The sequence below is a fragment of the Cuculus canorus genome, chromosome 16 (assembly GCF_017976375.1).
Source record: "Cuculus canorus isolate bCucCan1 chromosome 16, bCucCan1.pri, whole genome shotgun sequence".
NCBI lineage: Eukaryota > Metazoa > Chordata > Aves > Cuculiformes > Cuculidae > Cuculus > Cuculus canorus.
In genome coordinates, this window is record NC_071416.1 from 1430332 (window position 1) to 1445893 (window position 15562).

Below are 15562 nucleotides of genomic sequence, written 5' to 3' on the forward strand. Positions count from 1 at the left end.
CAGAGCTCCCCATGAAAGGGAAAGGCAGCAAAGCACAGGGCAGAGCAAGGGAGAATCATCTTCACCCAATCTAAGAATCCAAGCACCCATTTGGTGTTTTTAATGTTCAACAAGTGGATTGAACTGTAAACTTAGTATGTGGGGTATTTCTTCAATCTAAAAGTGTTAAGACTTGGAGATAAACTTTCCTCAAATCTTCTCTGCACTGCTGACGCAATTAGGTTTTAATTGCAGATACAGAGTCTGCAGGGTGTGCAGGTGAGAATCCAGTGCTTGCAACAACAAGACAGATGACTGCTGCTGCACCACAACAAACCTGGAGTGCTTACCCTTCTCTGATTCCTTTTGGTTAGATACTGCATCTTTCAAAGGCTGAATTTCTGTTGAAGCTGTGACGTGATCTGTATTTAAAACCTCATGGCTAACACTAGACGAGAGTCTTGAAGATCGTCTCCTGTTCTGGTCTCTTTCAGGGTTATTTGAGGAGTTCTTCAGTTTTTCCTGAGCTGGAACAGACAAATTCAACAGTACCACACAGTTACGGGATTACTGAATAGCTCACAAGCACAGTTAAAGACACCTCCTCTCTCAGTGACAGCGTGAAAGTCTGTTAGTAACGACTGAGATTAAGAGCAAAAGATAAACAGCCCTGATGATCAGAGCTCTCTCTTAAAGCTACAGTCATATTAAGTTATAAATTAACTACTTAGTACTGAACTACTAAGTTACAAATAAGCATAAAAATAGTGCAAAAGCCCCCCTATAGGGGTCTGAGCTCTTTCTTTTAGTAACAAGCATTACTTGTACACAGATCAACACCTTACTGGTATAACAGTGCTTTAAACAGCAACTGTCCCCCAAGCATAAGGAATACAAGAAGTTAGAAGAGACACTTCAGACACACAAACAACTCTAACCCTAAGCTGGGTAACATCCACACACTGAAGTTCTACGACTGTGGTCCTAATGAAGGGAAAGACAGAGACAGCAGTCTTCAGACCTTCATCTCCTCATTCATGATACTGCTAGAGACTGTCAGCACCCTCCCTGACAGTACAGACTATACCAAGACACAGTAGATGCCAGTAAACTGCAGCAACATTAATATTTATCTAGCATTAAAGTTTCTTTGCTAAGCAATGTGGTAGATATTGCATCTCACGACTAAAGAGCTTCTACAATAAAAAAAAGGCTTTCAACCTTCTACCTATTAGAGGTGTCACCGCCTCCTCTATGTCTGTGAACTTCACGACTCACAGCTCATGGTTCCTCTATCCACATCCCGCTTACACTTAGGAAGAACTTTCAGCATGATGATGATACATATGAATATCCAATTTAAGAAAAACAGGTGTTGCATTTCAGCCTTTTTCACAGCTCAAGGTTAACACTACAGACTTTTTTCTCCCCCTCCATTTAAGCTTTGAGAATTTATATGTACAAATACTGCAAGAGCTGAACACCAAATAAGTACTCACACAAGTTTTTTTCAATCCTGGGACGCTTTGATGGAACTTCACCTCCTTTAGGTATTTTCCGATGCCTTAACTCCAAAGTTATGGGCTGCAGCGTCTGAGAACTTGGCTCTAAATATTTAGATAGAGGACAAAAATTGACTGCATATGAAGCTGCAAGCGCTTTATAACATTAATTCTCAAACATCACAACTCAAAATACTGGAATTGCATGAACAGTTTCACCTGGCTTTCCAAACATATCAGCATTTAATTCCACTGCAGACATGTTCTATAGTGTATCAAGATTACTTGCCTAGCTCTGATCTCTGACCAAACCCCTGTAGCTCCAAGCCTGATCAACAAGTGTGCTCCCAGCACAGTTTCTAGAGGCTGTGAAAGAGCAAGATACTTTCCACACCTTTTGGTATGTCCTGAAGGGTTCCAAAACATGGCCTAAAGTGTAAGTTTAGCTACATACCTGTTGGAGGTGGTATCGGCGGTCTTCCACGTTTCCGTTTCGTGTCTTTTGTGTTCTCCTGTGGACTCTTTACATTATCATTCTCAGGCTTCCTCTCAATTTGCGTATCTACTGAATATTCCATATCATTCTCTGATATATTCTCTTTATCTTCTTTTCCATTCTTAGATATATTCTTTTCTGAGGCCTTGCCTTTTTCTGAGATCACTATCACCTTTCCCTCTTTATCAGGTTGCTTAACTCTCTTCTCAGTCTTTAATGTCTTTTCATCCTTGTCTTTCTTTGCATTACCTGTTGCTTTCCTCTGTTCTTTAAACTTCTCCCGTTTTTCAGGAGATGACGGAATTTCATTACCTCTTTCCTTAGGCTTAGCATTCCCCACAATATTCTAGAATAAAAAGAATGGCATATGAAAATTAACTTATTGCAATCTGAAAGTCTTCCTTCCTCCGCCTTCATATATAGCAGACTTGCATCCCTGTCCAGTGTTTCAAAAGATACAAGCATACATTCTTATCACAACCCGCAGACTAAAACTTGAAGGCACTTGAGCTGTTCAAGTCCCCGTGCAGCCTCGACAGGACAGTGCAAAAGATGCACTCAATGGTGTAAGAGATTCGCTGCTTCTCTGTTCCCATGCTGTTGTAGTTTGAGGTAAATTGGAGTAAGTTTTATGACTAACCCACTTGCTGTAAGCAACTTCATTCTCTGCAAACTAACCGCACGTTTTTTGCGACAACGTTCTTCTCTAAAGTGGTAATAAAGGGCACTGGTATGCAAAAAGGCCAAAGTTTATACTTAAGCAAGGCCATCCTCAAGTTGGCGGAAAAGGAGCTGCACCTGCGAGGAGGGGCAAATAGGGCAGGTAATCCTAAACAGGCCAACAGAAAGTTCCATCCCATATACCGACGCACGTGGTATAAATTTGAGAGATCGAAGAGTCTTGTTCTCTTCTGCGATAGCTGACATCATCTGTGAGGACCTCATCTGTCTGCTGCTCCTGATCCTGAATCCGCGTGTTTCTGAACCCAGTTCCTGCGCCCAGCTTGCCCTAGCCGTGGACCCATCCCCTCATGTCTGCTTTGCAGCATTTGTGGTGATGGAGTCAACAAGGGGTGGGGTGAGGGCTTTATTTCATTTATTTATTTATATTGTATTACTTTCTAATTATTTCCATTGTTATGATTAACATTTTATTAAATCTTTGGTTATAGTTTCCAACCTGTAAGTCTTTTTCCTTTCATTTCCCTCTCTCCTTTCCCTGAGGGGTGCGAGGGGGGAAGGGATTTTGGAAGCTCAACCGCTTGGCTTTAGCTGCCAACTTTGGCTGGGTAGGGCTAAACCACAACATACGTGTCGGTGAGGCCCATACCAGCTCGCGCAGCACTGCTTCTGCCTACTGGGACACTGAAGAACAAGTAGGAGCCAAGAGCACAGAAGAGGACAAACAACTCAGTAGCACTTGGAAGAAAAAAACCACTTCCTTCCTCAAGAGTCTCATTCAAAACGGAGTGATATTTAGTTTGTAGCTGTCACTGCTACAGAAACGTGCTAAATAAAGACTCAGGCAAAGTAACTGCCATCACCAACTTCATCAAAAACCACAGGATCTTAAAATTTACACATATAAGTTCAAAAACAAAACTTTCAACTTCGTCCTTCTGCAATCCGTGTTTTCATGTGCGAGAACACATGAAAATCCCCAGCAGTCGCTGGTCAGCGAGTTGCTGACACAACACACGGCTGCCATCTCATTTCCCCCCAGTTCCTGTATAACACCACCAAATCAGTTAGAACACCCCGTTCCAAGGGGTCACTGCCTCTCCCTGTCCCTTCTCTTCTGGGATCAGGTTTCACATTAGCACCACCTCTCAGGGCGGAGGATTGCTGATTTTGTTTGTGTCCCCTTCCAATGATCCCGCTTCAAGCTGTCTCAGAGCTTCTCTGTTCTGATGAACAGAAACTTTTTAACTAGTTCTAACTTTGCGCCTGGATTAATATTTTATGTTTCAGGAGGTATCACTGCATTCCGTTGAACTAATTTCCCTCTTCCTGTTGCCTAACAACCTGAAGCATTAATGGCAACCATCCTCCTTTCCAGCCACAGTTCTGCAAGGCACAACAAGCTTCAACTCTGCACAAGGGAAAGGCTGACCTCTGGATTTGTCTTTTGGGGAAGGAAGTGGAACAGCTGATTTGGTATACAAGGACCTGAGAACACACTGAAGACTTGCTGTCTACAAGACATCCTACATGACATCCCACCTCTTCCCACCCACACATGGGGTACATGGCCTGACACCTTTTCGGATTGTCATTTTCAGACCACAGTCCTAAGAACAATCTTGATGCAATCACACAGCAAATGCACAATCTGTCCTGTGTTCTCTATTCTTTCAACCATACCTGGCACAGAGAGGAAAAAAAAGCCCCACTTTTTAAAAACATGAGATCAAATCGCTGTGTATTTCATAAAAACAGCTAGGCAAAGGGGAAGAAACCGTTTCACCTTCTTAGGTGTCTGAGCACCACTTCTACCAGACTCCATGAAAATCTGCCTTCTGTAAATTCCTTAAACATCACAGCTTCAGTTGGAACTCATACATTAGCGGAGAAAAAAGACTCAAACCCAACTCTTACACAGGAAGCTTCATCAGCTGTGCTGCTCATAGAACCACCTGATGTCAATCAAGTAGATGGTACTGGAACATGCATGAACCACCTTCAACAAACTATTCCCAAGAAACTGAACCATAAACAATGTGTCTGAATCTCTGCACATTCCTGAACTCTTAAAGCTGTGTGCCTGCGTGAGTACATTCATGCAGTGCACATGATCAGCGTTTCACCATCCACTGCTCAAGTGTTACACGCTCACATAGGGACAGAGTAAAGCTGCCATCAAAGAAAATACAACCAGCTTGCACTGCTCCCTTCAGGAATCGGCGGGTTTGAGCTGGTTTTTTTTCTTCATTCTTAAGAACAGCTACAATACCAGCCCTATGTCCTTAATTGCCACAGGCCTTCCTACAAATGAATAGGAATAAGATGCTCTCCTCCTGCTGCCAGCGTGCTGCTCCATCAGTGCTGTGCCCCTATCCACACCATGAAAAACTTCCAGTCACAAGCAAACCTTGAGCTCCCCAGTGGGAAGACTTTCAACTGTGTGAACAGAGCTCACCAGGAAATTCTCCCTTTATGCTTTTCTATGCTAAAGGACAGAAGAGAACATTCCTATCTCTTGGGTTCAGAGAAAACTTCCTGGCCAGTGGCTACAGGGAGAAGAAAACCTAAACTCCTTTCTAAACTCACCCAAAGCTATGCAGAAACAGGAAACTCCCTATAGAAGGGCAAAGTATTTTGCCTGTCTTATGCAGAATGGTTCTTAAGATGGTTCAGCATCAAGTATTTAAGGTTAAATGTGGTAGAAGTATTTCTCATGGCAATTAAAACACTACAAGTAGTTCCCTTGTGACCATCAGTCAACTCTCAAACAGTCAAGTCTCAACCAGGCAGTTATTGCCACCGGAAAGCAATTAAGAGCACTTTGTGGAAAATTTGACTTAGTTTTCCCTCTGAGCCTGATAGATACACAGATCTGGAGACATCCAGGGAATGGTTTGCCTCTTCACAACTGTTTCATTACCAAAATCTGTATTTAAGATTTGTGGTGGGGGAAAGGATTAAATTCCTTTCTTCAAATTTGAAGTTCCAGAAAACTAAATGCAGAAGGAATGACTAAAAATCACAGGCTACAGCTACCACAGAGGAACACACAGCAAGATCTCAAGATGGTTAAGAAACCATTTTATTTATATGCCTATGACTTCTTTAGCTGAAGAAGAGCAGTCATGACAATATGAATCCAAGAGCTTTGCAAACCATCCCATGAAGATCTGTCCAACTTTTTCATTTTAATAGGTTTTACTTCATATCTATTTCATGCAAGCAATACAGGTGTTTCATTCATTTCATATTTTATTTTATAATTCATCAAATTCAGTCACTGGAACTGTTAATTCTAGAATGCACTAGCAGCACAAATGCAACACTTACCTGATCTTTGGAAAAAGCTTTGACATGAATGTTTTTGACAGTCTGAACTACACCATCATAGAACTTCACAGTGTATGTACCTACAATTTGAAAATAAAACATATGCATTAAAGATCAGAAGTTTTTTAAGAGAGTACCTGCTAACGGCTCCAATACTATAGCGGCATTTTTAGCTTTTGATAAAAGCTGCCTTATCTGCGCTGTTAAAATCTTCAACAGCAGCGGTTTTATCGCAAGTCATGTAAGAGACAAACAGCGAAGCTATAATTATGGTAAGCATCAAGGTGCAGGTTTGAGCTCAGAGCTGCTCCTTGGATCTACTTATGGTGGAATACCCCAACAGAATTCCACAGACTTTTCCTCCTTGCTCTTACAACACATAGTCAGTCTACAGAAAGCACAGCATGGGAACAAGTCCTTCATGGTTACTCACAGATATTCAAAAAGCAGGAGTGTGGCTGTGCTTCACTCCCCACTGCATTTGCAAAGGGGTTCTGCAGCTTTGACACCAGTGTTACTGCAGTAACCTGCTTCTCTAGACAAGAGCCTGAAGAAACATCTTCTCCTAAACATATACTTAAATTGATTACTGACTGGACACCCCGCAGCAGGTTCTTCTATTTCATGAAAAGGATACTATGTTGGGTTAAAAAAAGTTATTTATAATTGAAAATAAAGTTTTTCAGATTTGTCTTCTGCCCGCTGTACTCTCTCCACCTAAGTAAAAAGGTTAGAAAGCAGTTAGAAATGAGCATGACTAAACCCAAAGAGACTCCTTACCATCTTTGTTCACAGAAGTAACTTTGGCTGGATAGAAGCGGCAGTCGGACCAGCATGCCAACACCTGATCATTTACATGAAATCCCTAAAAGACAGTATTAAAAGGTGTTTTGAGAATGACTGACACATACAACTTCATTGAAACATCAAAATTATTAGCTTTCCAATATTTAAAATAAATTATAAAGCTTACACAGCAGGGATTGCAGCATGAGATAAGCAATTTAACAATTCACCTAACTGCTCATCCAGCTGTTACCTATTCAAATGTCCAGTTTTCTACTTACTGCACAACTTCCCTCCTCCTGTAAGCCTTCTTTTCTTAACTGTATCTTCTCTAAAGGACGCAAATAAGGACTGTCCCAACAAAACCATTCATCGTATCTATGGTTCCAGCGTTTGAAATGGATAAGTACTTTTCCTTCTTCATAATCAATTTCTTCAATGAGAGCTGGATACCTGGTCAAAAGGCAGATTAAAATATTTCAGTGAGGAATAAGGTTTGCTGCCTCGGACACTTAACTACAGTAAAAAACACTACACAAGCAGCGTCTTTCTGCACCATAAAGAGCAAAATATCTGAACATCTGCTTTATCAGGTGTGATGGGGAACAGACTTATAAAACCTAAGCAGCTTTCATTTCTACAATCCCAGTGTTATTTGATGTCTCTTATACAAGTAATAAAGACGCTACAAAAGGACTAAGAGCTCAGCACGGGACGAATCCCAAAACTGAAGAGCAAAGGCAAGCGCTGGCTGCAGGAAGAGGAGTCAACTAAGGAGTTCTTAGCCCAGGGTGGGAAGAAAAGTAACTGGAGATCAGCAGTCAGAAAACCCTTCCCTACACCCAGAAATTTGACATGCACACAAAAATGACAGCTTCAGCTTCCTCTTATCAAGAGTAACACCTGGAGGTCAATACATCCACTTCTCTCATAGACAGCCATCAACAGGGATCACAAACCACCCGGCTGTGCAGCAGCAGAAGCCTAGCAGGCACACCAAACCTAGTTCAAATTTTAGAGTCTCAAGGTTACATTTTATCTGCAAAGTCCCAAGGCTTCTTGAATAACAATCTCAGTACACTGCAAGTACAGGAGTCTCAGAAGAGCCAGACCCAGTTGTTTCTGATCTGGCAGACCTTATAAACTATGTATTTCTTTAATTGCATTGGTAATTTGTAACTGCAGTATTTCAGAACCACAGCATTATCCAACCGAAGGCAACTTCCCACATATTGATGTTCCCCCTCCACGAAAACAGTGCCAGGAGGAAATCTTCCCTTGTCAGTGGTTTCAGTTACTTGTGAAAGAAAGGCAAGGCCCCATCTAATTACTGAACAAAGGGCTGAAAAAAAAACCCAAACAAAGCCACAAGTATTCTTTACCTGATAAATCACACTTAAAAAGTTGGAACAAGGAGCAGAAAGAAAAGGCATCTCAAAATGATCAAACCTGATACTGACATTAACACCTAGACCTGTCCAAATTAAGACTTCAGTGCACCACAGAGCACCACTGTACAGTCCTACACAGCTGAAAAGCAAACCTACCTACGACAGATATCCTTCAGCAGATCTCAGACATGTCCAGCCATGGCTTGCTCAAGAAGAGCTACAAACAGCCCCACTGGAGACCGACACCAGCCAGGGATCGAGGCCCTGCCTGAGGCTGGACGCCCTGTGCCTCAAGCCACACCATCAGTTCATCCCAATATGTTATCAACATACACAGCAAAGGCTGCAGAGAAGAGGAAGACAAACGCGAGGTGCCTAGTGCCTGGGCACCTCTCACTGGTTACCAGCTTCCTAGGAAGGAAGGAACCTCCTTCATGCAACAGTCAATGTATTTCGTGTTGAGGTAGCCCCAAGCTCTGCCTGCGCAGGTTGGCGGAGGAGGAAATGTTCAGAGGCTTTCCACAGATAACAGCGCAGTGCTATTAAACACAGTCTATTCTGAGATATCTCAGCAACTGTTTATCACTAAGCACAGGGAATGACCAAAATCAGTATCTCATTCCTGCAAAGCCCAGCAAAAACGGGGGTTGGAATTCCCAGGTCCTCTTGGAACAAAACAAAAATCAAAAAAAAGACAAAACCCAAAAATCCCCAGCTTGTACAGGTTTGAAATATTTATCCATCACACTGCGAAAAACAAGCTGAAATCAGACATTTTTTTTTTTTAACTATATTGGGAGGCTGCAACAAGTGGATTTCCAGCTCAATTCAAAAGGACTGATGAGCCTGGAACTTTCAAGGCCCTGTGCACTGGCTAAACAGTGAGGGAAAACCTCCAAGATGCCCAAACTGCTGGCACTGGTTTTGATTAGAGACCAAATGACAATCAACACTCAAACAGCATAACTCTTCACAGACAGGGATTAGCAATGACTGGCAACTTCAGGCTATTGCTGCCAGAGCACAGTAAACAACTTGAAAATGGGTTTACAATAACCATCCTCTTCTGTGAAGAGAGAAACATCTGGAAATTCAGAGTCAGGCTGCTGACTGAAGGAGTTCTTATCTCTCAGTCCTGAACGAGCCTGTCTCCCTTCTCCTTTCCTATGCACTCCCATCTAGAAAGGGACAAGTTTGCTGCAGTCAAAGCAATGCTGAGAGAACAGGAAGCAGCTGAGTTTTGAAGGACAAAAGCTACAGGGTTTGAGCTCTTCAGTATGGAGACAGTCCTGACAGAATGAGCAATTAACTTCACAGGACTGAATCTCTACCTTAACAGGGCAGCATAGTACTCTAACAATACTAGTCTTGTTCACAAAACTCAAGAGCCTCAACCAGAATCAGAAGTCTCTTTAAACCCATTTTACTTGCACAGCAAACAGAAGAATTCGAAAGAGATGTCATTACAAGTAGGTAACACAAGAGGTGCCACCATTCACCAACTGCAGATACTCAGTGCAGAGCCATCCTCTTTTCAGTATAAGGATGTCAGCAGCCAGGCAGCACGAGGAGTTTAAACGGTCCTATGCAAAGCAGGTGAAGGACTCACTTCAGCCGGGACAGTGCAGATGTGGGACAGTGCAGGTGCATACATTGTTTACAGCCAGCCCCCCTGGAATCTCTCCAGTGAGGACTGCATGCACTCCTGGAGCACTCCCCCTATTCCACCCTCGGAACTCCAGCACTGTGCACCAAGAGACTTCTTGGCAAACACAGAGGCACTGCCTGACAGCCAGAGCTTTGCCCCTTCAGTGTCCTAAAGTCAGACACCATCACAAGCCTTACATGACAGCTTTGATGCACCAACCAATCCCTGAGAATTCAGCTAAGCACAAAAAGTACCCACTGCACTCCCTGTAGTTCAAGTCTAGAGGTGGCAGACAGGCACCAGGAACTGAAGTGCACTTCCACTACACTACGATTCCAGACCTGGAACCTTTGGTAAGAGCTCTAAACACACAAAAGTCACTTTGCACTTCGGCAAATAGCAGACTCCGAATTGCCTGCTCTGCTAGCATACACACATTATTTTCCTCTTTGGCAGGGTTAGCGTAACACGCAAAGCACCACGGGAGCCCCAAAGCAGCGTTTCAAGGCACAAGTGCCTACCATGAAAGGCAGGGAAACGGGGCACCAGGTGAAACACTTCCCAAAGCATTACTGCCATTTGAGCAGCAATGCTGGCCCATGAACTGACTGGTGGGTTTGTTACGGGGCGCAGAGAGCAGAGCCAGCCCTCCGCTCTGAGAAGCTGCTGCTGAGGCTGAAGTGCCCTCATAGCAACAACAGCGTGCAGGAGAAAAGCTTGGACGGCTGAAGGTCCAGCACCAGCAAAAGCAAGCATCAGCAGAAGGAAAGGCATGCACCCACATGAAAGGAGTGCACTGCAGCCACACCATGGAGCAGTCCTGTTCACACAGCAGCTGGTGAATGTGGCAGGAAAGGGGAGAAGCCTGCTGTCCTCTACAAACCCAACCTGTCACACTGCCAAGGGAAATTCAGCGCCCCAGCTCTAACCAATATTGGTTCATAAATCCCAAAACCAGAAATACCTGCAGGGCCACCAGCCAAGTAAACACGGACTTTCTGACCCAGATTTCAAGAGCTTAGCAGCAATCTAATTCTTTTAGAACAGCAGAGTTAATAATGAAGTTCTGAGGTCAAAGAGTTGCAAAGCACTGGGCACAAGATAGGTCATTAAAGATCAAGTGGTTTTGAAATGCACATCAAAACTCAAGTTTAAGCCAAGGGATATGTGGAAAGTACGGCAGGTGTTCAATTTCCCCATTGAAATTTTCCCACATAAGAGCTGTGCACTCCCGTACTTTGGGACACTGCTGCTGTCCAAACCTGCTGTGAGGATAACAGTCATGGACACAGGTGATTAGCCTTGCACAAATACAGCCTAAACTAAACTGTGTCTTTAATGAGCCTTCCCCACAGACAGGCTAGGAAATCTCATTTCTGTAGGTGTGACTATTGCCTTGCTGCACACACAGAGCTCAAGAATACAAGAGATGTGTGCAGATTCAGACCAAAGTCCTACCCACACAACTCTTGGTTACAAAGGAAAGCCAGGGTAACATGCAACTGTGATTTAATGTCTGTGCTTCATGTTCTTTCCATAAACAGCTATGTTTACTCATTTTCACAATTCCAATCCCCACGTGCCTGGGAAGCAGAGAAATAATCTGCATGCAAGCACAAGCGCTCTCCACCTAAAGCAGCACTCCATCCTTCTGGGACGTCCACGTAGTTTTCAACAATGACTTGGGCAGGCTGCAAAGCCTCACATGCCATCATGTCTGACCCACATAGGCTGTTAAACACAAGTCAGCTATAGCTGGCCTCAGGAGAAAAGAGATCTTAAAAGAACTCGCAAAACCCAACTAAAAGCCTTTGTCTCCAGCAATTTTCGTTGTATGTCTCATTCACTGAGCATTATTAAATGCCAATTTTTGAGCCGACTTCCTAAACCAGTTACAAGGCTTGACCTTAGCGCAATTAACTTCTACGCGCTTTTTCTTCTTCCTACTGCAGTGGTTCATCAAGAAAATCACCTTCTTCACAACTGAGGTCTGCAACGAGAGCAGGCTTAGTGTGGAATGCATTTCCCCATCTAGTTCTTCAATTCTAAAGCCAAATGCTCTCACGTGAGCGCAGGCTGGAACAATTTTAATCAGACTTTAAAGCCTTATGGAAGCACAGAGCAGTGGGAAAGGAAACAGTGAGGATCGATCTTAGGTATGCCGTACTGTAAAGGATTTCTCTCTTCACAGTATCTGCCTGCAGCATGGGCCATAGCACAGAACTTACAGTGTGAATTCAGGCGTACCCGACTCCGCAGCACGACTAGGTTCACGCACATCCTGCTTCCCAGACAGACAGCACCAGCACACTTCTGTTCAAAGCCAGCACAACACAGCAGCATCTAACGCCTATTTCAACCACTGGTATATAAACTTTCATACATTAACTACTTTCCTATAAACCAATAGCTAGGACTCTAAATATTGTACCAATATAAAACGTTTAAGATATTAAAGATTTAAGAGTTAATATAATATGAATGGTTTTAAAAAAATACCAGTTTTTTAATCTGTCACGGGCTTCCAACTGGGCTCCCACCTCAAAGTTGATCCCTCTTCTATTCGGAGGATGTTTTGTCATTTTGTAATATCAACACTGCTGATTTTATTCCCCTGAAAAATGCAATTAAATATCAATCACTAATCAAGACATACACAACATAAGCTTATGTCCCATAATCCCCCAAAGCTAGATGTTAAGCAGCCTCTGTGGTTTTGGTTTGCAGAAAGCAGTGGGGACAAATATCTCTTTAACAAGGGTTCCCAGGTGACAGCAAGCAAAACAGTTTCCAAAACGTAGGCCAGGAAAGATGGACACTCAGCCTCTGTCCATCACCCCAAGTTCCAGGTCAGTTAAGAACTCTGCAACCCAGTGTTTATTCACAACTGAGACAGAAGGTTCAGGATATTCTCTCCCCCCTCCCGGTTTTGATGAAAACAAGGAATCCAGTAGACAGGAAGCGGGCAAACCCAAATGCAGTAACAGTCTTTCAACAGCTTCTATGTTAGTGAAACACTCCAGAACACTCTGCCACCTCATTACTACAAGAGCAGTAGAGTCCAAAGACAGCAGAAAGACAGTTTCTTCAACCAGTTTTTGCAGGCTACCTACACTGCTTGCAAATTGGCATTGCCTTCTTCCCACTCCACCAGAATTTTAACCAGAAAATACAGTCTTTATTAAGTCTTCATTTCCAACAGATAATATAAAGGCTTAAGAAATCTCACCAAAGTAGTTCCTCTCAAGGAATATTTAGTGGAAAGCCTGCTCACGAGTTACTTTTCCCAAATTTGTGGCAGTCATTTCCCACAATTACAAGATACAAATTATGATGCATTCCTGTAGTCTCCAAGCTCACGTGATCAAAAAACATAAGTTCTATTCAGTACTGTCCCCCTTACAGAAAGGCTCTACCTTGGATATTCAATTAAAAGATGTATAAAATGGACACAAATTAAAACCATCCTAGTGTCTTAGGCTACAAGAATAAGGAGACATTCACAGCAACAGCAATCAGCAGCAACATTCTGGTTCACACAAGGCATGAACAGCAACGACACCAGCTGAGTTTTATCTACAAAGGAAAAACACTATTTCATGAAGAACTAGTCTGAGTTCAAATGAGGTCCACAAATCCAAGGTCTTTAGGGCAGTTACAAAGCTTCTACTGCAGGGAAAAGCTGCTCCCTCAACACGCTTTTTAAGGCAGGCCATTTGTCGAGGCCTGCCACAGAGGCACCCCCTCACCCGGAGCATCCTAACCATGGTGCAAAGGGACTCCTCTACCAGAAAAGGACCTGGATATCTCCTTCCAGAGCACTGCTGCTGGACTGATCCACACTGCTATCCAAGCATCCCACAGCAGCGTGGGGAAAAGCCCATAAGCTTGATTCCCAACAGCGACTGAATCACAAGAAAAAGTATTTTGGCCATCTAGGAACCGAGAATTGTGAGACATTACTTCTCCAGAACATGTGATAACCAACTGCGAGCGTGCTGAGCATGGATCTGAACCAGCTCAGGAATTCCTGTCTTCTACCACGGCCAGCGGTTGGGGGGAATTCACGTGCCACCTCTGTAACTGTTAGTTGGTAAAGGAGAGCAGGAAGGTCATTAAGGAAAGGTAGGATGGTTGGAGTTCTACATTCCAATGAAAAATAAATAGTAAGAATTAAAAAAAAAAAAGGAAATCCAAGCAGCAAGCGTAAAGCTGCACTTCCTTTTTTAAACAGTTTATCAACCCACACCTCAAACATCTACTGTTTTCTCTGCAGACTTGCATCATTAAAATACCACTTTCTCACACTACAGAAACACAATTTCCTGCCTCCTGATGCAGAAAACAGATTTTGCTCATAGGAGAAATTACAGCAAGATGACTCCTGTCCCAGTGAAGGCATTTTTCCTTTTCACCAAGTAAGGGCACGCAAAGACACTGGTACTCCTAACAGGGCTGGGAGTACACTACTGAAGCTCCACAGTGGTCCTCCTTCAGCAATCCCTGTAGTCCGGAAGAACGGGAGTCATTTCAGCTCCCCTATGCAAAGCTGGCAGAGGAACATCACGTCTCCTGCCTTCAGTAACAGCATCCCATCCAGAAACAAACAGCATCTCTGGAGAGAAAGACCTTACTGTAGTCTTGATCAAATAGTAATAAACTACAAGTATCACAGCTAAAGGGAAACCCAAAAAGATAGCAGAAGCCGTTCAAACAGGTTTACAGAGGCAACAGATTCTGTGAAAACCCCGCCCTCTGTCCCCCATACAGCCAGACTGTGGAAGCCCAGCACTGTCAAGGGCAAACACACACTGCACCCCACTAATTCACCCACACTTAGAATCATAGAATCACCAGGCTGGAAAAGACCTCTGAGATCAAGTCCAACCATACCTGCCACTAAATCATATCCTTAAGTACTTCATCTATCCACCTTTTAAATACCTCTAGGGATGGTGACTCAACTCGCCTTCCTGGGCGGCCTCTGCCAGTGTCTGATGACTCTTTCCATGAAAATTTTTTTTCCTAATGTCCAATCTGAACATCCGCTGGTGCAGCTTGAGGCCATGCCCCCTTGTCCTACCGTCTGTCACTTGGGAGAAGAGACCAACACCCACCTCTCTACAACCTACTTTCAGGTAGCTGTAGGCAGTGATAATGTCTCCCCTCAGCCTCCTCTTCTCCAGGCTAAACAACCCCAGCTCTCTCAGCCACTTCTCGTAAGACTTGTTCTCCACCCCCCTCCCCAGCTTCATTGCTCTTCTCTGGACTCACTTCAGAGCCTCAACATCCTCCTTGTAGTGAGGGGTCCAGAACTGAACACAGGATTCAAGGTGCGGCCTCACCAGTGCCGAGTCCAGGGGCAGAATCACCTCCCTGGACCTGCTGGCCACGCTGTTTCTGATCCAAGCCAAGATGCCATTGGCCTTCTTGGCCACCTGGGCACACTGCTGGCTCATGTTCTGTCGCTGTCAATCAACACCCCCAGGTCCTTCTCCTCCAGGCAGCTTTCCAGTCACTCTTCCCCTGGTCTGTAGCTGCACAGAGTTGTTGTGCCCCAAGTGCAGGACCCAGCATTTGGTCTTGTTAAACCTCACGCGACTGGTCTCAGCCCATCGGTCCAGCCTGTTCAGATCCCTTTGGAGCCTCCCTACCCTTCAGCAGATCGACACTTCCTCCCAGCTCAGTGTCATCTGCAAACTTGCCAAGGGTGCACTCAATGCCGTCATCCAGGTCATTGATAAAG

The 15562-nt window shown here is 43.9% G+C and overlaps 1 protein-coding gene across 9 annotated transcripts in view; it reads right to left on the minus strand.

The window, feature by feature from the left end:
- PHF20 (PHD finger protein 20) overlaps window positions 1-15562 on the minus strand; it is a 71856-nt gene that overhangs the window by 44720 nt on the left and 11574 nt on the right. For all 9 annotated transcript variants that reach the window (XM_054081650.1, XM_054081643.1, XM_054081645.1 and 6 more), the window contains 7 exons: window positions 12316-12430; window positions 7059-7230; window positions 6772-6856; window positions 5992-6071; window positions 1936-2323; window positions 1479-1586; window positions 330-506 (listed from right to left, as the gene is read on the minus strand). In XM_054081650.1, coding sequence (XP_053937625.1) covers window positions 330-506; window positions 1479-1586; window positions 1936-2323; window positions 5992-6071; window positions 6772-6856; window positions 7059-7230; window positions 12316-12398 — 1093 coding nt within the window. In that variant the 5' untranslated portion in view covers window positions 12399-12430. The remainder of the gene's footprint in view (window positions 1-329; window positions 507-1478; window positions 1587-1935; window positions 2324-5991; window positions 6072-6771; window positions 6857-7058; window positions 7231-12315; window positions 12431-15562) is intronic.